Source organism: Lagenorhynchus albirostris, chromosome 3 (assembly GCF_949774975.1).
Source record: "Lagenorhynchus albirostris chromosome 3, mLagAlb1.1, whole genome shotgun sequence".
Classification (NCBI taxonomy): domain Eukaryota; kingdom Metazoa; phylum Chordata; class Mammalia; order Artiodactyla; family Delphinidae; genus Lagenorhynchus; species Lagenorhynchus albirostris.
The window spans coordinates 158,527,243-158,544,610 of record NC_083097.1 but is presented as its reverse complement, the minus strand read 5'-3'; the positions used below and the strand labels follow the sequence as shown (position 1 = coordinate 158,544,610).

Sequence of the window (17,368 nt, the reverse complement as noted above, 5' to 3'; positions counted from 1 at the left end):
TCTGGGATGTGGCCGGCTGACCTCAGGCTTCCTGCCTGGCCGGACCCCCCTACCCCCGCCCCCAGCATCCTGAGTGCCGGCGGAGGAGGGGACAAGTTCTGGTGAGATAAACCGGTCCCTGCCCCCATGAGCCCGTGGGAGGCCCAAAGCCTGCCCTGAGGAGGCCTGGCAGCTGGAGTTACTTGGGGTCTAGGTGCCGGGCCAGTAAGATGGGAGAGGAGGTGCCAGGCTGCAGCCCCCGTCCAGCCTCTGTAGGCCAAGTGGCCACTTCTTGCTGGCCGATCACATCTCGGCCCCATCCTCATGACAGCCCAGCCCTCTGTGCCAGGCTGCCCTCCCTCCATCAGGAACGCTTGGCCCTTCCTGAAGCCCCCTCCTCCCAAACCCCACCCCCGGCTCTGGCAGGCAGGACCCCAAATCAGAGGCCAGAGCAGGTGAGCGGACCCCCCCCAGATGCCTCTGGCCCTCTGTGGAGGTTACCCTGCCATATGCAGCCTCACCCACGCCCCAGCACAGGTCCCCCGGCAGGCGCAGAGAGGGGCAGGCCTTGTGAGCCTGCTGAGGAGGTCTTGGTTCTCAGCCAGAACCCCCGATGCTGAGCATGTGCTGTCCTGGGGGTCTTAGGGGAGCGTGGCTGCAGCCCCCTCTGGGGGGGGGCCCATTTCCAGTTCTCAAAGCCGCTTCTGCTCTGGTCCTGATCCCAAGCTCAGCCTGGGGTCCCAGGTATGACCAGGGGCCACAGCCATACATGAGCCAGAGGGAGTGGCCCAGCCAGCCCAGGGAGCCCCCTGAACCACCTTCCGTTGGGGTCCTCACCCCTCAGATCTCTCCACGTCCCACCCAGAGGGGAGGGTACTCCTCCGTCCTGAACACGATCCCCCCTCCAGACCTCAGAGCAGCTACACCGTCCTACCCTGGGGGAGCCCTGCACTGGGGGTGCTCGGTCTCTGTGAGGTCAGGGCTGGGTCACAGTGGTGGGGGCAATGTCTGGGACCCCAAGGGGGCAGTGGGGGTCAGGGAAGAAGAAATGAACTAGGGGTGGGAGAGGGGGTCAGATGCAGCCGTGTCCTGGTATGGCGAACCCTAATCTAGCCACACACTCGGGGACATGGGAACCAGCCAGGAAATGACTGAGCAGTCCTGCACAGAGTCAGTGTAGCCAGAGGCCGAGATGCCGAGGTCCCTGCCCCCCCAGCCCCAGGGTTGGTCGGCGGGGATCGAGGCCTGGAGAGCCCCAGTCAGGGCAGGGATCTCAGCCAGGAACCTCTCCCTCATTTCTGAGCAGTTTCCACCAGCACCAATGACAAATTCATCCCACACGTACGCCTCACAGCACACGTGACCAGTGATGATGATGATATGCCCTCAGCGCACAGGAAAACGGGGATGGGGACCCCTTGCTGCCCTCCAGGGGAGAGCAGGGACTCTGCTCATGGGAAGCTGGGCCTGGCAGCTCTTCCCTGCCAGGGATAGGGCAGACTGGAGCGTGAGGCGGGTGGTTTGACTCAGGAATTCCGCGTCTAGGAATTTGTGGTGGGTCTGTACAGGGAAACGCTCAGGAAGACGTCTGTACGGGGAAATTTCCGGCAGCGGGGCGGGGGGGGCCATAAACAACCCCCCCTCACCCCTGCCGCCACGGAAACAGCCGTGGAGGTGCCGGGCCGCTGTTTCCAATCGGATGACAAGCCACGTGAATACCTCCTGGGGGACACTGGGGGCAGCTGCCTTCAGGGGGAGGGACATGGGCACCTACTCTTCTCTGTGAGCTTTTTTTGTGCTATTGGAATTTTCTGTGCCGTGCGTCACTTTCCGTTAAAACTCATGTTTCAAAAAAGGCATAATAGTGGCTTTAAAAGGAAGGAAATTCTGACACAGGCTACAACATGGATGAACCTTGAAGACACTGTGCTGAGTGAAATAAGGCAGTCACCAAAGGACAAAGACTGTATGATTCCACTTATATGAAGTCCCTAGAGTGGCCACATGCACAGAGACTGAAAGAAGCAGAAGGGTGGTTGCCAGGGGCTAGGGGTGGGGAGTTAGTGTTTAGTTGAAGATAGAGTTTCGGTTTGGGAAGATGAACAGAGTCTGGAGATGCATGGTGGGCATGGTTATACAACCACGTGGATGTACTTTATTTATTTACTCATTTACTCATGGCTGTGCTGCAAGGCTTGCGCGATCCTAGTTCCCCAACCAGGGATCGAACCCACGCTGTCGGCAGTGAAAGCGCCGAGTCCTAACCACTGGACCACCAGGGAATTCCCAACGTGGGTGTACGTTATGTCACTGAACTGTACACTTAAAATGGTCGCGTGGTAAATTGTGTTACGTGTATTTTACCACAATTGAAATAAGTGAAAGGGCTTCCCTGGTGGCGCAGCTGCCGATGCAGGGGACACGGGTTCGTGCCCCGGTCCGGGAAGATCCCACATGCCGCGGAGCGGCTCGGCCCGTCAGCCATGGCCATGGCCGCTGAGCCTGTGCTCCGCGACGGGAGAGGCCACAACAGTGAGAGGCCCGCGTACTGCAAAAAAATAAATAAAACAAATAAATAAATAAGTGAAAAAAACGGCAAACAGACCTAAGCCAGTGGCTAGTCCTGGGACTCCTCATCCTCCAGCCTCATCTGGACCCTCCAAGCCCCCTCCCCCAAGCCTGTCCTCCCTGGCTGCCCCTTCCTGCCTCACCGTCTCCACTAGAAGATGGAGGTCACTGATGACTCAGCCCCTCAAGTCCTTCCGAGGCAATGCTTCTCGGGATGGCCATCTTTGTGGAAATTGTGTTTTCTTTATGTTGTACTTTGAAGCCAGATGGGCACCTGCAAATGTGCCCGGATCTCCCCTCATTCCCGGGCTGGGCCTCGGCCTGCGGCCAGGGACATTAACCCTCAGACCAGAATGAGAGGTGGGTGCTGTGACCCCCGACTTGCCGGGCACCAAGGTTTGAGGTCCAGCCCTCCCAACCACAGAGGCCCTATGCTTCATCCCTGGAACTCCAAATCTGAGTCTGCTCACCTGTCCTGTGGGCTGGAGCTCCCGCACACAGGGCTGCATGGAGAAGGTTCTGGAGAGCCTCCGGCAGGGCTGGAGGTATGGCATGCTCATCACCCCCCATCCCTGCAGGCTCTTTCTGGGCACGTTGCATCCCCACCAGTCCCACCGCTACCAGTTCTACCCCCCCACCCCACCCCCACGCCCGCCACGGACCTGCTGAGACTGATTTTAGGTCAACTTGCTTTTTAGAACAATCAGCTTCATTCTCAGCCAGGACATCAGGTGCATTGCGCTAGTTCTATTTTGCAAAGACCCAGCAAGGCAAACACCTCATTAGGAACAGAGTAAATGTTCTACCTGAGCCCCTCAACTCCACTGCTGCCCCAAGCACCACAGGCAACCCCCACCACCACCGTGCTAGGGAGGGGGAGGGCAGCCCACCTGGTCCTGCAGCTCCGCACCACTTGAAGGAGGCCGGAAGGGGAGCTGCAGGGCCGTTAGGATGAGGGCTGCTTTATGTACGCACAGGGCCCAGGGCCTCCTCTGCCACGTGGAGCTGCTGTCTTTCAGGCCAGCGGAGACCCTCCCTCCTGTCTCTTGTCCAGGAACCTCATCCCAGTCACAGGCACTGCCCACTCGAGGGGAGGCGCTCTTCTGGAAGGTGTCCGCTAGGGCTGGAATCCTGGGGCCAAGAGTTCTGCCCGCCACAGAAGTCCCTGGGGACGCCTCTTGTCTGCTCTCCTGGGACCGGGTGTCCTTCCTGGGAGCTGCTGCAGCCACCATCTGCCTCCCAGGCCTGCCCTCCCAGGGCTTCCAACAAAAGCCAGTCCAGGAGCACAGAGCGGGCCCTGGCCACGGCCGGATGTGAGCTTGCGGCAGGAGAAATCTAGGGCCGCACCAAGCCTCGGTCACAAACTCCCCAGGAGCTCTGACCCTTTGGGGAGTTGCGCACTGCCAGGGGTGTGTGTGTGTGGGGGGGTCCCTGGAAGGCAGCTGTGGCCCCTTGGGAAGGTTGGGGACAACTCTTGGGAGAGGACTTGCCAGGTGGGCAGGGTGGGCTGGGCAGAAGGCAGGGCCAACTGAGCTCAGGGACCCAATGGGTGAGGCCTGGCAGTGGGCACTGAGTGCGAGGGGAGGGGGTTGGCCAGTTGCGCTGCAAAAGCCTCGTGGGGTGGGGGGCAGCTAAGAGGACCCTAAGCAGACCTGAGGGCTCCCTCTTACCTGGAGGCAGGTGTGGGGCTGGTAGGAGGGGGTCCTGGAGATGTTCAGGGGACGCAATGATGGTGAAGACACAGGAGGTGAGAGGAAAGGAGGGGGCAGGGGGGCAGCTGGGAGGGGGGACCAGAGAGCACGGAGGGTGGTTTTGTAGGGCTGGAGGAGGGAGAGACCCCGTATCCCCCGCCATCTGTAGGCTTCTGGACCTGGTGTCAGAAGCGGGTGGGCAGGCACAGAAAGCTCACAGCAAACGCTGCAGTCTTCAAATTGTTTTGCATGTGCAACACTGGAAGGAAACACTTCTCATTTCCAGCAAATACGAAAATTGAGCTGGGAATGAACACACCCAAGTCCCCTACATACGAACCTTCAAGTTGCGAACGTGGGTTCCATCAGCGTCAGGCGTGCGTGAAATTGCAGCTTGCCCTCCGTCTCCTATTGCTGACGATCCTTCAGCTCTACCATCTCCCACCTCCTCTCCCTCCTCCAGTCAGTAACCCTTCTCACCCGTTCACTTGACGCCAGCCCTGTATGCCAGCTGTTGTACTGTACTACTGTCCTTTTCAAGGGACTGTACTGTAAGGTTCAAAATGTTTTATTGTTTTTTATGTATTATTTGTATGAAAAGTATTATAAACCTATTACAGTACAGTACCATATAGCCGTTGGTGTTAGTTGGGTACCTAGGCTAACTTCGGAACAAATTGGACTCGGCGAACGCGCTCTCGGAACAGAACTTGCTTGTATGTAGGGGACTTACGTATTCTAGAAAACACCCTGGAGGCGGGGCCATGCCCCGGGGGGGAAACAGGACCCTGTTGCGCCGCCACAGGGAAGCCAGGGTGGGGGGGGGTCCCCACATGGGGTTTGAGAACTCCCAGGCGCGCCTGTGCAGACACTCCCTGCGGTCAGGCCAACTCCCCTGGCAGTGAGAGGTCACCCCCAGATTTGCTCACAGGAAATGACTGACTGAACCTCACAGCTTTAGATCAATATTTAATTTTTAGCTTTAATGTGCAAATAAATAGAAAAGGAAAACTACATTCAAAACAGCTGCAAAGGAAGTACAAGCCCCAGAACAGAAATTCTTCAAAACCAGAAGAGATGCTCGCTAGAAGCATGCAGGATGGGGGGCTTGGTGGGGTACGGCCCGCACCCCAGGCCCACGCAGAGGCACGGGAGGGGCTGCGGGCTCCCGAGGAGGACGGCTGCCGGGAGGGTCTGGTTCAGGAATTCTGGTAAGTTTCCTTCTTATAAAACAAGGATGCGTACAAAGTGCATGGATTACACGTGAGAAAACACGGGTGAGGAGACACCCAGGTGGGACAGGTTGGCCTTGGAATTGCCCAGGCCTGGAGTCACAGGCTTTGCAAACCTCGAGTTCCACAGGTAAACTTCTAGAAACACGTCTCCAATTCCCGGAACCTTGGGTGTTTGGCACAGCTCAGCTGCAGGAAGGCAAGGGCTGCGGCTGGCAGAGGCAGCTGCACGGGGGCTCTTCCAGGCCCACGGGTCAGTGGAGCCCACTCGCTGATGGTGTCAGGGGCCCGGCCAGAGCTTCTCGTGGTGCCGGAAGTTCAAAAGGCTGGCTCCTAGCCCAAACTGCTTGGCATTCTTGGCACAGAAGCTTTTGCCTCTCACACCATACCCGCCCCGGGGGGTGGCTGCCGGAATGGAGGCGTTGGGGTGGGTATGCAGAAGTCCACGAAGAGGGCTGTCACCCCCAGAGAGGCCGTGGGACTTGGCCGTTGTAGAACTTACAACCACTAAGAGAGCATAAAGGAATAAATATGTGTGCATATATATACTTCTAGAATGTCCATCTTAGGTACACAACCGCACCCCAGGGCCCTCCCAGGGTGGGACCACTCGAGCTCAGCGGGTGCGACAGGCCAGGCCCCCTCCCCTCACGTGCCCAGAGTCCAGCTGTCGGATCAACATGGGGTTTGAGTCTCTTTTTTTCCAGAGCAGGGTCTTCTGGCCAGTTCTGGTGCCGCCTGCCCACTCTGTCTGGATGTCAAAGCAGGATCCCAACAGTCTGGCTGAAAGGGCTCTTCTCACTTCCGAAGTGACTGAGGACCCCAGGCAGGCACCCGCTGGGCCAAGCCGATGCCCGAACTGTCAGATGCAGGCTGTTGCCCAGCTTGGGAAATGTTTCTAGAAGCCTGGGAAGGACATGCTTTTCAAGCAAGTCCACCTGGGCCCGACTCCTCCGACGTCAGGGACCCTCAAACGCTGACCCCTCCTGAACGTGAGCCCTCGAACGTGAGCCCTCGCGCGGCTCTCCACCCACTTTCACCATACGCAGGAAAGGACCAGTGGTGCCCAAGCCTGGGGATTTGGCATGTGTGACGGGAGTAGCCCAGCAGGCATGTGAGCGCACTCACTTGTGCCTTGAGCGGTGCACTGCTTCTCCCCCTTCCAGTGGGGACTGAGCCCCTAGAGTTCAAGTGCGGGGAGTGCTTTACGTCTGGCACAGGACGGGCCCAAAGGAAGCGGGGAAGCCAAGAGGGATGGCAGCGTGGGGCCGAGAGCCGACACAACCCGCCCTTCTCTGGAGCTCACAGCCCATAGCAGCAAGGCTGGGGGACGCTCTGCTCCCCTCACACTGTTCATGAAAACGCCCGATGGGCACACAGGCCGAGGAAGCAACTGCACTAAGTGCGAGTCGTGGTGCCCGTGTGGGAGCGTCAGGGCGAGGCCGGGCGGCGGCTGTACTGCACTCGGTAGCGGGTCACCGGCAGCCCGTGCACGTGAGCCGTCTCGCAGAGCGTCTTGCAGGGCACCATGTCCTCGTCCTCCTCGCCCATCAGCCAGTCCTGCACCAGGCTGGCTGCCTCCACCGGCACGTTGTCCTCCAGCCAGCGGCTGTGCCACTCCTCGAAGTGCTGGTGGTGGCGCAGCAGGACCAGGGGCTGCACCTGCAGGGGGCGGGGGAGAGAAGAATCAGGATGGCCCAGGCACCCCAGACAGCTGTGGGCTGGCCCCCAGGTTCCCGGGATGTGGGCAGGGAGGGGCACCTGCTTGGCCCGGCCGAGCGTCCCACGGCGGTACATGTAGTCCTCGGAGTTCACGATGAACATCATCTTGTGGGTGCTGAGTTTGAAGCGGCAGTCCACGTTGCAGGCGCTCTCTACCCCGACCAGCCGCTTCCAGGAGCTCTTGGCTTCACCTCGCAGCGCGCGCACCTGCTCACACTGCCACCTGCGGAACTTCTTGAGGTTCCTGGGGGCGAGGAGGATTTGCAGACTAGAAGGTCCTCGTGGCCCAGCAACACTGGGAAGATGCCTGACCTCCCAGGGTTGGAGAAACGCAATCTGAAGCAATGAAAACCACCACCCAAACCCTTTGATCCCGTGAAAACTAATAAAACCCCCACGCTGGGTGCTGGCAACGGTGGGAGAGGCCCCCGGGCCCAAAGTCCTCTCACCTCTGCAGGAACACAGGCTTCAGGAGGAAGCCCTCGGTGGGCGAGCTGGACGCACCCTCGGTCCCCACGTACTGCTCCACGTACCGAGCCAGGTGCTTGGGGGACAGAGGGAGATGCAGCCCAGGTCATCAGAGGCTCCCGGGGACTTTGTCCCCACCCCTCCCGAAGCACTAGGATAACAGCTATCGAGGACCCTGAACTGTGATAGAGACCAGCAGACTGCAGCTCCCGATAAAGGGCTCTGCTGGAGCAGGAGACGCACACCCAGGCCACTATTCAGATGATTTATGGCATTTCGTGCTTAAGTGGATAAATCCCTGCTGTGTAACGACTTTCCTGTATCCATCACGGGATAAGTTCACGTGGAACAGGAGGCCCCTGACACGGAGGAGAGCGGGCTCTGGGGGATGGGTGGGCAGGAACAGACATCAGGACACAGACAGCAGGTAGGAAGAGGGGGAGCACCGGCAGGAGTTGCGGCTGAGTAAAGGGGGGGCCTGGAGCGGTCACCAGGTCCAGGGCAGACATGGCCTGCAGCGTCCGAGCGATCCTTCAACTGCTCACCACCCTGTTAAAGCACGAGGCTCCTCCAGACTCAAGCTTAACAAAAGCACATTTGCTGGAAACTTCTGGAAGGGACCGGGTGTGCAGGCCCCTCCCCTCCCTTGTTTTGGAGTGTTTCCAGCGGAGGGCGCTGTGAAGGGAGCCCCCGAGGCTGTGGTGGGTGGCGCCCCCGCTCTGTGAAGGCAGCTTGGGCTTCTGGGCCCTGCTCCCTGGCGTGCGGGCACCAAGCAGAATGTGCGCCTCAACGTGTGGGCCAGGTGGGTTTTCTCCTGGTGGTCAGGGGGCACCCAAAGCTCTGAGCTCCATGCACAGGGAGCGCGGCGGCCACATGCCGCGGGGTCTGAGTGACTGGGCTGGCTATGGGCGGATGGCACAGTGTCGGCAGCAGGTGGCAGGAGCCGGGGTTTCCGCAACTCCCACCTCCTGATGCGTTTCCAAGGAGAGCGTTCAACCTGCACAGAGGCTTCTCTGGTGGACGTTTTGCGGCCTGTGCTCGGCCAGCATGTGCATGGGCTCCCGTGGTGGGAGCCCCACGATGCTGCCTGTGGCTGCCCCTGGCCCCCATGGTGTGTACAAGGCACAGAGCACAGGGCTGCGGTCCTCACCTGCACCTCTAGTGGGTCCTCTGTCTGGGCTTCCTCGGTGTCCAGGAGCTCAATGGTCATGATCACCTGCCCTTTGCGCTGGAGGAACATCACCTGGGGAAGGAGGGGGACAAACAGCCTGAAGCCACGAGAACAGCCCAGGCTGGCAGAGGATGAGGTCGAAAGGTCATCAGTGATCCCTCTTCACCAGCCTCCAAGCCCCATCCTTCCTTGAGGGACCACGTGCCGGGCTCCCACCTCACAGGCCCTGTGGTGCCCTCCGGGGCCGGGGCCTGCGTCCAGAGGCCCAGCGAAAGCAGCACACGGTACTGGGCTCCTGTCGTGGGTGCCCGCCGTGCTCCCCCCAGCCTCGTGTGGGGCTGAGCGTGGCTGGCCTCTCACCTTAAAGCAGTTCTCGTCAGCCATGCACCGCTCGGCCTTCCACTGATAGCTGGTCTCCCTGGCGGCGCGGACACAGCGGGAGGACAGGTTCCCGCCGGCAGCGCCCCGCTTCTTCTCGTTCAGGTAGAGCTCCACCACCTTCAGACAGACATCGTCGCTCACGAGGTGGTGCAGCTGCCGGGGAGGGAGGGCCGGTGGGTGCCTGGCGTGTGCCCGCCAGGAGGGCTGAGGCACAGCCACCACTCCCACCTCCTGCTGGAGCCCCCACCTCACCCAGAGACGGGGTGGCAAAGTCCACGGGGTGGGGGTGAAGACCAGCGTCCAACGGGCTGTGCAGGGCGACTTCCATGCCAGATGCAGGCCAGAGCAAACTAGACCAGACTAAACCAGACCAGACTGGGGCAGGCCAGGCCAGACTCAATCAGAGCAAACTAGCAAACCTGACCAGACCAACAGCGAGACCAAACTAGACCAAACCAGACAAGAGCAACCCGAGCCAACCAGAGCAGACCAGCAAACCCTGCCTGGGTGTGAGAAACGCACAGAAAAGATGCAAACGGAAGTGTGCCAAAATGGGGAGGGTAATCATAAAAGCAGTGATCGTCTTCCGTCAGCGTTCAGTCATAAAGACAAGTGATTCCTTTAATACCTATAAGCATACTTAAAACCTTTAGGCCTAGGATGAGACAAGGACTGGAAAAGGCCGAGGCCGGCGTGAGTCGGCCCCTCTGTGTGTGAGCTGTGGCCCAGACAGGCTACTGCAGACTTAGGGCCTCAGGCTCCGCTCTGTGTGTCCCTCTGCTCAGTGCACACAGCGACGCGTGGACACACATGGGTCTCATATGGTGCCTGACATCCAGCACATTCCCAATCAACATTAGCTGCTGTTACTGAAAATAAGAAATGCTGCTTTAAAAAATAAATAAATAAAAGGAAGTAAAGAGTGTGGATACGACGCTGCAGGTTACAGGTGTTGCGTGGAGGGGCCCTGTGAGCCACACGTGGGGGTCCTGCCCTCACTATGGCTCCAACTAAACGGCTCCATTTTTATTGCTTCTTTTATCTTTTAAAACAGGTTTTACAGGAGACATTTGTGGAGAGAAGGAGTTTTTTTTTAAAAGAAGGCATGAGTCAAAGTATATATGGTCCAATCCTCCCGGTGCTACAGATGGGGCCGCCTTCCCGAGAGCTGTGGCCTGTTGGGAGCCGACTCGCTCGGTCCAGGAGAGATGAGAGAGCCCTCCCCGCCCCGGCCCCCCGGGGCAGGCCCAGAGTGGGCCAGGAATCTGGAAGCTTCCATCCAAGGCTGGCTGTGTCTACCTGCACCCCACCCAGGGGAGCAGAGGTCATGCACACATATGGCCCACAGGGGATGCAAAGCGCTGCTCCAAGGGCCCAAATGGGAGCTCGTCCCTGGAATCCTTCCCAGGTGGACGACGAAGGAGCTAACGGGCATCTCAACAGACAGGAATCTCAGAGAATCACGCTGCCTGGACGCAGCCAGACGGTGAGTTTATGCAGCTTCAAAGCCAGGGACTCTACCCCAGTGTCAGAAATCAGCAGCGGGTACCCGTGATGGGGGGGTGGCTGGAGTGGACACGGGTGGGGTGTCCATCTGTGAAGGCCCACCGAGCTGCACACTGAGGAGTCGGCACTTTTCTGTATGTGTTTTACTTCAATAAGAAATTCGTAAAACCTGGAAGGAACTGCCATTTTTAAAATGTTTCTAGTAACTGTACCTGGGTGGCAGAGCAATGACATTATTCCTTCCTCTGCTTCTTCTCCACTTTACGATAAACAGCCTCACTTGATAACCAGGAAATGAAAGTCAAGCTGAACAACAACTTGAGTGGTCACCAAGCAGGACCCACGTCCCGGGACCACACCCGACTTGTCTGGGGCTTTGCTGTTTATACACTTATGACCAATTTCCTCTTGTTGACATTCAGCTGTGGGTGATGCTGATGCACGTCACGGATATTCCCCCGCCAGGAAAAGTGGGCCAGTTTCTTTACATGTTGCCAAACAACCCTCACGAAAGGTTTTTCAACAGGGGCTCAGACATATCCTCGCACACGCACATCCACAGCAGCACTGGTCGCCACCACCAAAAGGTGGAAACAACCCAAGTGTCCATCAACGGATGAACGGAAGAACAAAATGTGGTCCATCCACACAACGGAATGTTATTTGACCATAAAAATGGATGACATACTGACACACGCTACATTGTGGATGAACCTTATAAATGTTGGGCTGAGTGAAAGAAGCCAGACACAAAAGGCCACGTAGTATGTGATTCTGTTCATGTGAAATACCCAGAACAGGCAAATCCAGAGAGACAGAAGAGGGCTGGGAGAGGAGGGATGGGGAGTGACTGCTAATGGAGACAGGGTTTCTCTGGGGGAAGATGGAAATTAGAACTAGTCAGAGATGATGGTTGCACAACACTGCAAATGTGCTAAATTCCACTGAAACGCTCACTTAAAACTGGCGAATATTACTTTACAAGAATTCTACCTTAATTGAAAAAAAAGGAAAGGTGCCAAGCACGGGATCAACCGCAGGCACAGGAGTGAAGGAAAGGGACTCGCAGGGAGGCGCTGCCCGCTTGCCCGCCCCACGCCTGCTCACCTGCCGGGCGATGCTCTGCACCAGCTTGTCCATGGTGAAGCCCACGTAGGCGTGGATGGTGAACATCTCGCGCAGGGTGTCCTCATACTGCGTGGGGTCGATACTGCCCTCCAGCAGGCTCCGCACCATGTCCAGGAAGGCCGGGTAGTATTCCTCCAGCTCCACCTCACCTGAGGGGGCGGCACCATGGTCACGGAGGGCCCGGCTCCCATGCGGCCACCACCAGGAAGGATCTGGAGTCACCGCCTCCCACTGCAGGTGGCCCGTGGCTCTGGGGCAGCTGCTCAGCTGGCCCGCCTCCCCTCCCGGATCTCAGAGGCAAGCCCCCATGGTGTCATCCCTGGGCCCAGGGGCTCACTTGGCTGCTTCAGCCGCAGCTCCATGGCGGGGTCGTTGCCCTTCTCCCGGCGGCCCTCGCAGAGCAGTTTCTCCCTTTCCTTCTCCGTCCGGTACTCCAGGAGCTGCTTCTGTGCCTGGCGGTAGATCTTCAGAAGCCTGGAGCACAGGGTCTGATGGAGGCGCAGGAAGAAATACCAGTTGTTGTTGGCGAAGAAGAGGCTGTAGACGTCGTCCAGGGGCTTGTGCTGCGGCGGCTGCTGCTCTGTGGCCGGCGCCTCGCCCGAGGCCCCCTTCTCCTCCGGGGCGCTGCTCTGCGGTCCGGGCGCTGGCTTCTTCCGGTCACCAGGGTCTGCACTCTGCCCCTGGGGGCTCCCCCGGCCCTCATCGGCGGAGTCCTCGGACGCGCCCAGGTCCAGCTGCTGGGAGAAGAAGAGGCTGGGCACGAACTGGTGCACCAGCTGGTGGATGGTGCCCTGGTCCTCCTTCTGGATGGCCGGCTGCCGCTTCACGTAGTAGCTGATGAGGGCGGCCGCGTCCTCCAGGATCTGCCGGTCCTCGTATACGAAGATGAGGTGTGGCTCGCTGGAGGGGGCGCTGCGGCCCTCCGAGTGCTGCTCCTGGTGCTGGGGAGACAGGGCGGCTGTTAGACGGGAAGCGACCCACTGGGAGAACTCCAAGTAGGGGGTCCAGAGCCATGGGGCTCTGAGGGCATCACAATGGCTGGGGGCCCAGCTGAGCTCTGGAACCAAAACGAGGCCGAACTCCCACTACCAAGGCCTGCAGCAGCACTCAGAGGCTGGGGGAAACGAGGCGAGCAGCACCCTGATTATTCGAGTCCAGCTGACCCAGGCTGCCTTGGGGGTGAGGAAGGCTCAGGGAGGACCACGGGCCTCTGCCCACCATCATTCATTCACAGACACTTGGCTAGACCCCGGAAGACCTGCAACTGCTTGCACTGGGCCCGGTGCCCTCAGCCCTGCACACCCGGTCCGTCACCATCCCGCAACGTTCCCTGCCTCTGTCCTTTGCTCGCCTGCCGCCAGCCCTTCCCTGGTCCTGCCATCACCCAGTGCTGGCACAAGCCTCCCACCTACTCGCTCCCGTTCACCAGCCCACGCCAACCACTCCCCTCACTGAGTCCAGAGCCACACAGAAGCACGGTCGGCCCCAGTCGCCCCTCTGCTGACAATGGCAGGGTGGCCTCAATCTGCCTCCTGGGCCAGCCCTATGCTGGGTGCTACAGAAACACCCATCCTCACCCCTATGCAGCCCGGCGAGGGCAACGGAGGCACAGAGAGCTGGCCATCTGCTCGAGGCCAGGAGAGCCAGAGCTTGGGCCGGGCAGCCTGCCCCGACCCCGGCTGAGGAGGGCCTCACCTCGTCATAGACGCTCTCAATCTCATTGAGCAAGCTCTTGGAGCGAAGGGCCTTGGTGTCATTCTGCTTGAAGTTCACGGCCTGGTGGTCCAGGGACTTGAGGTACGCCTTCTCATACTGCTCCCGCCAGATCTTGTTGAAGCCCTGCTGGGCCTCCCGCCACTCCTCCTCTTTGGCCTTCAGCCTGCAGGGCCAGAGGGGCTCAGCACACGGACAGCCCGGGACACCCGCCCGAGTCATCCCTGTGCAGGGTCAGCCTGTCTTCCACCCACAGACCCACTGGACATGTTCCATACTCGGGACAGCCAGCTCCAGGCCTGTGCAGCGGGCTCTGTGCTGTATAAAGGAGGGAGGGGGTAACGGCCCTGTGGAACCTGCACAGCCAGTTTTAAGGTTTCTCGAACATCGCTGTCCTGGCCCACAGAACTGACTGCGCTCTATGCAGCTGCTGGCTCGACCGCCGGGCTCCCTTGCTCAACTGTGAACCCCGCAATGGAAGGGACTGTGTCGGGCTCGTTTGGCTCTGTAGCCCCAGGGCTGGGCACAGCACCTGGCTGAGGGCAGCCACTTAACCAATACCTGTTCCCTGGCACAGTGAGGGTCCCAAACATGTGATTAAATAAAAGGCAAGCCGTGATATAGGATGGTCCCATTTGTGCTTTAAAATAGTTACTTTTCATGTTCATGTTGAGGTATGATTATGTGCATGGCAGAAAGTTCTAGGAGGACACAAACAACTGTTGACAGTTGTGCTTTCCTCTCGGGAATGGAATGGGGAGATGAAGCAAGACTGGAAAACACTGTAACCAACCAGACTGAGACCCCAGGGACCCCCTCACGATTACACCCATGACAAACAGCACTAATGAGCTGCTGGGGGGCTCCCTGCAGCAGGCAAGGTGGTCAGAAGCATGAGGACACCTTTTCAGGACGACGGGGACAGCGGTGACAGGGTTCTTCTTGAGGCTCTCAATGATCTCCGGAGCCTTGTCGCCATAAATGCGGTGGATGGCGCGGCGCTGGATCACCTCCGACGTGCCCCCCAGACAGTCGTCCAGCCGGAACTTCTCCTGGTCTTCCGGCGCCATCCGGGAGAGCTTCTTCTGCACGCTTTCCAACACCCGGATCGTGGCCAGGTTGGTCTCCAGGACAACATCTAACTATGGACAGGAAAGCAGAAAGGGGTCAGCTGTCAGGGCGTCAGCAGGGCCCTAGGGACGGGCCTGGGCTGGCAGAAGGGATGTGCAGAACTGAAGAGGGGACGATAGACATCAGGGTGTGGTGGCCCTGACGTGGGTCTGGGGGACTGGAGGGAGCACAGCTGGTTACGGGGGTGTGGGGGCGGTCCAGACCTGGGCGATGATGGCATCACCTGGACCTCACCACTGGTGGACCCATCTGAGGAGGGGAATGGGTCCTAGGCTGACCCTTCCCACAGGCATCAAAAGCACGTTACACTCAGCAATGAAGAGGAAGGGACGTGTGGTACATACAGCCCCCGGGTGACTCCCCAGAACATGTGCTGGGGGTAGCCAATCCCCAAAAGTTATATACCACGTGACTGATTCCACTTAGGACAAAGTGAAGGAGGTGGAGGATAGGTTGATGGATGCTGGGAACTGGGGAGGGAGGTGGATGGGGATATAAAGGAACAGGGTGAGAGATCCTCCTGGTGGGGGAACTGTTCAGTATCTTGGCTGTGGTGCTGGATACATGGACCTCCACAGGTGAGAGAACCACACAGAGCTAACACACATGCACAGGCTTGTGCACAAGATACCCTGCCCCCCCCGCGCCCCCCACGAATACAAGTCCAACTAGGGAGACGTGAATAAGATCATGGCCGGGTCAATGTCCATATCCCGGCTGACACTGTGCCAGAGATTTACAAGCTGTTACCACTGGGGAAAGGGCAGCCGGATCACTCTGTGTTATTTTTTAAGCCGCATGTGAATCTACAATGATCTCGGTAAAACTTTGTACTAAAAAAATTTACTTAAGTGAACCTAATTTTAGTTAATGAAACCACACACACATACACACACACACACAAAACCAATGCCTAGCCAGCCTGGAGGCCAGCAAGGCAGAAAAGGGAGGCTTTCAGGAGCTGCCCCCTGCTGGAAAGTGCTGGAATCCCTGATACTCTGAAGGAGACGAGAGGGCTCAAGGAGGATCAGGATACATACATCCCAGGGTGCAGAGGAGATGAACTGGGGAAAGCGAGGGCAGGGCCGTGGAGAAGGCGGGCCTGCACACACACCTCGAAACGCTCATCCTCACAGCGGTGCAGCTGCTCCTCGTAGGGCGTCTTCTTGGAGCTGACGAAGGTGGAGTCCTCTGACCAGGAGGGGAAGGACACCCAGGTGTCGTTCAGTACCTGCACCAAGAGGAGATGCCGTGACCAGCGCGCCAGGCCCCCACTGCCAGAGTGGTTTACTGTGTTGTCCAGCGTAGAAGATACGAGGATAAGTAACAATACTGATTTTACAGGAAATTACCTTATCATACAAATAGTAAAATTACTTTTAAAGTGGTTTTAAGAGAAAACATGGCTTTGATCAAGTGAACAAATCTTACTATCAATACTTTGGGGTTGGCAAACTTTCTCTGTAAAGGGCCAGATAAATATTTTAGGTTTTGCAGGTCATTTGGTCTGTCAGGTCTACAGGGATACATCGTTTTATTGTGCTTCACAGATACTGCCTTTTTTTTTTTTTAAACAACGTGAAGGTTTGCAGCAACCCTGCATCGAGCAAGCTTATCGGTGCCATCTTTCCAACAGCATTTGCTCACTCTGTGTCTCTGTGTCACACTTTGGTGATTCTCACAATATTTCAAGCTTTCTCATTATTATTACATTTGTCATAGGGATCTGTGATCAGTGACTCGCTGAAGGCTCAGATGATGGTTAGCGTATTTTAGCAATAAAATATTTTAAATTAAGGCATATACATTGTTTTGTTCAGACATAACACTACTGCGCACTTAACAGGCTACAGTACAGTATAAACGTAACTTTTTTTTTTTTTTTTTTGCGGTACGCGGGCCTCTCACTGTTGTGGCCTCTCCCATTGCGGAGCACAGGCTCCGGACACGCAGGCTCAGCGGCCATGGCTCACGGGCCCAGCCGCTCCGCGGCATGTGGGATCTCCCGGACCGGGGCACGAACTCATGTCCCCTGCATCGGCAGGCGGACTCTCAACCACTGCGCCACCAGGGAAGCCCATAAACGTAACTTTTATATGCACTGGGAGACCAAATAATTTGTGTGACTCGCTTTATTGCGATGTTTGCTTTATTGCAGTGCTCTGGAACCAAATGCACAATATCTCCAAGGCACGCCTGTACTCAACTCTGCTCTTGTCCTGGCAAAGCAGCCGCAGGCAGTATGTAAACAAATGGGCATGTCCGTGGGCCAATAAAACTTTACTTACAAACACAGGCAGTGGGCCGGATTTGGCTCATGTGCCATAGTCTGCTGACTCCCAGACTACATATCCTGGAATCCAGCAGGCACTCTTGAATTCTGGAAATGCAGTAAGCCTGTCTACTAACTCTGAAAAAGTGTTCAGTGGTCAAGCTAAACAAACATGCTGAGGGCAGTGAACCTGGAACAGAGCGGGCTCAAGGCAGAAATAAACCTCAGTCTAAATGACGGAGGAACAAGCCAAACCCTATGCTGGCGCCGTGTGCTCTGCGGCTTGCCAGAACCACCAGCAGGGTAAGAAACTGTCATCTCCACCCATGCATTTTGTTTTGGCACATCCCGGCACCATCCACCATTCACCATCGGGGGGATCAACACTCGGTCCTCCATGTGGAAC

At 57.8% G+C, this 17,368-nt stretch overlaps 1 protein-coding gene across 4 annotated transcripts in view; it reads right to left on the bottom strand.

Annotated features, from left to right (window-relative positions):
- Nucleotides 1-5,194: 5,194 nt before the first annotated feature.
- Nucleotides 5,195-17,368, bottom strand: part of SIN3B (SIN3 transcription regulator family member B) — a 37,701-nt gene continuing 25,527 nt past the window's right edge. For 2 of the 4 annotated variants that reach the window (XM_060144659.1, XM_060144658.1), the window contains 10 exons: nucleotides 15,805-15,921; nucleotides 14,463-14,701; nucleotides 13,542-13,725; nucleotides 12,184-12,787; nucleotides 11,826-11,995; nucleotides 9,192-9,365; nucleotides 8,811-8,903; nucleotides 7,642-7,736; nucleotides 7,232-7,436; nucleotides 5,195-7,132 (listed from right to left, as the gene is read on the bottom strand). In XM_060144659.1, the coding sequence (XP_060000642.1) occupies nucleotides 6,902-7,132; nucleotides 7,232-7,436; nucleotides 7,642-7,736; nucleotides 8,811-8,903; nucleotides 9,192-9,365; nucleotides 11,826-11,995; nucleotides 12,184-12,787; nucleotides 13,542-13,725; nucleotides 14,463-14,701; nucleotides 15,805-15,921 (2,112 nt within the window). In that variant the 3' untranslated portion in view covers nucleotides 5,195-6,901. Of the gene's footprint in view, nucleotides 7,133-7,231; nucleotides 7,529-7,641; nucleotides 7,737-8,810; nucleotides 8,904-9,191; nucleotides 9,366-11,825; nucleotides 11,996-12,183; nucleotides 12,788-13,541; nucleotides 13,726-14,462; nucleotides 14,702-15,804; nucleotides 15,922-17,368 lie in introns of all 4 variants that reach the window. The other 2 variants (XM_060144657.1, XR_009539742.1) reach the window with 2 other exon arrangements.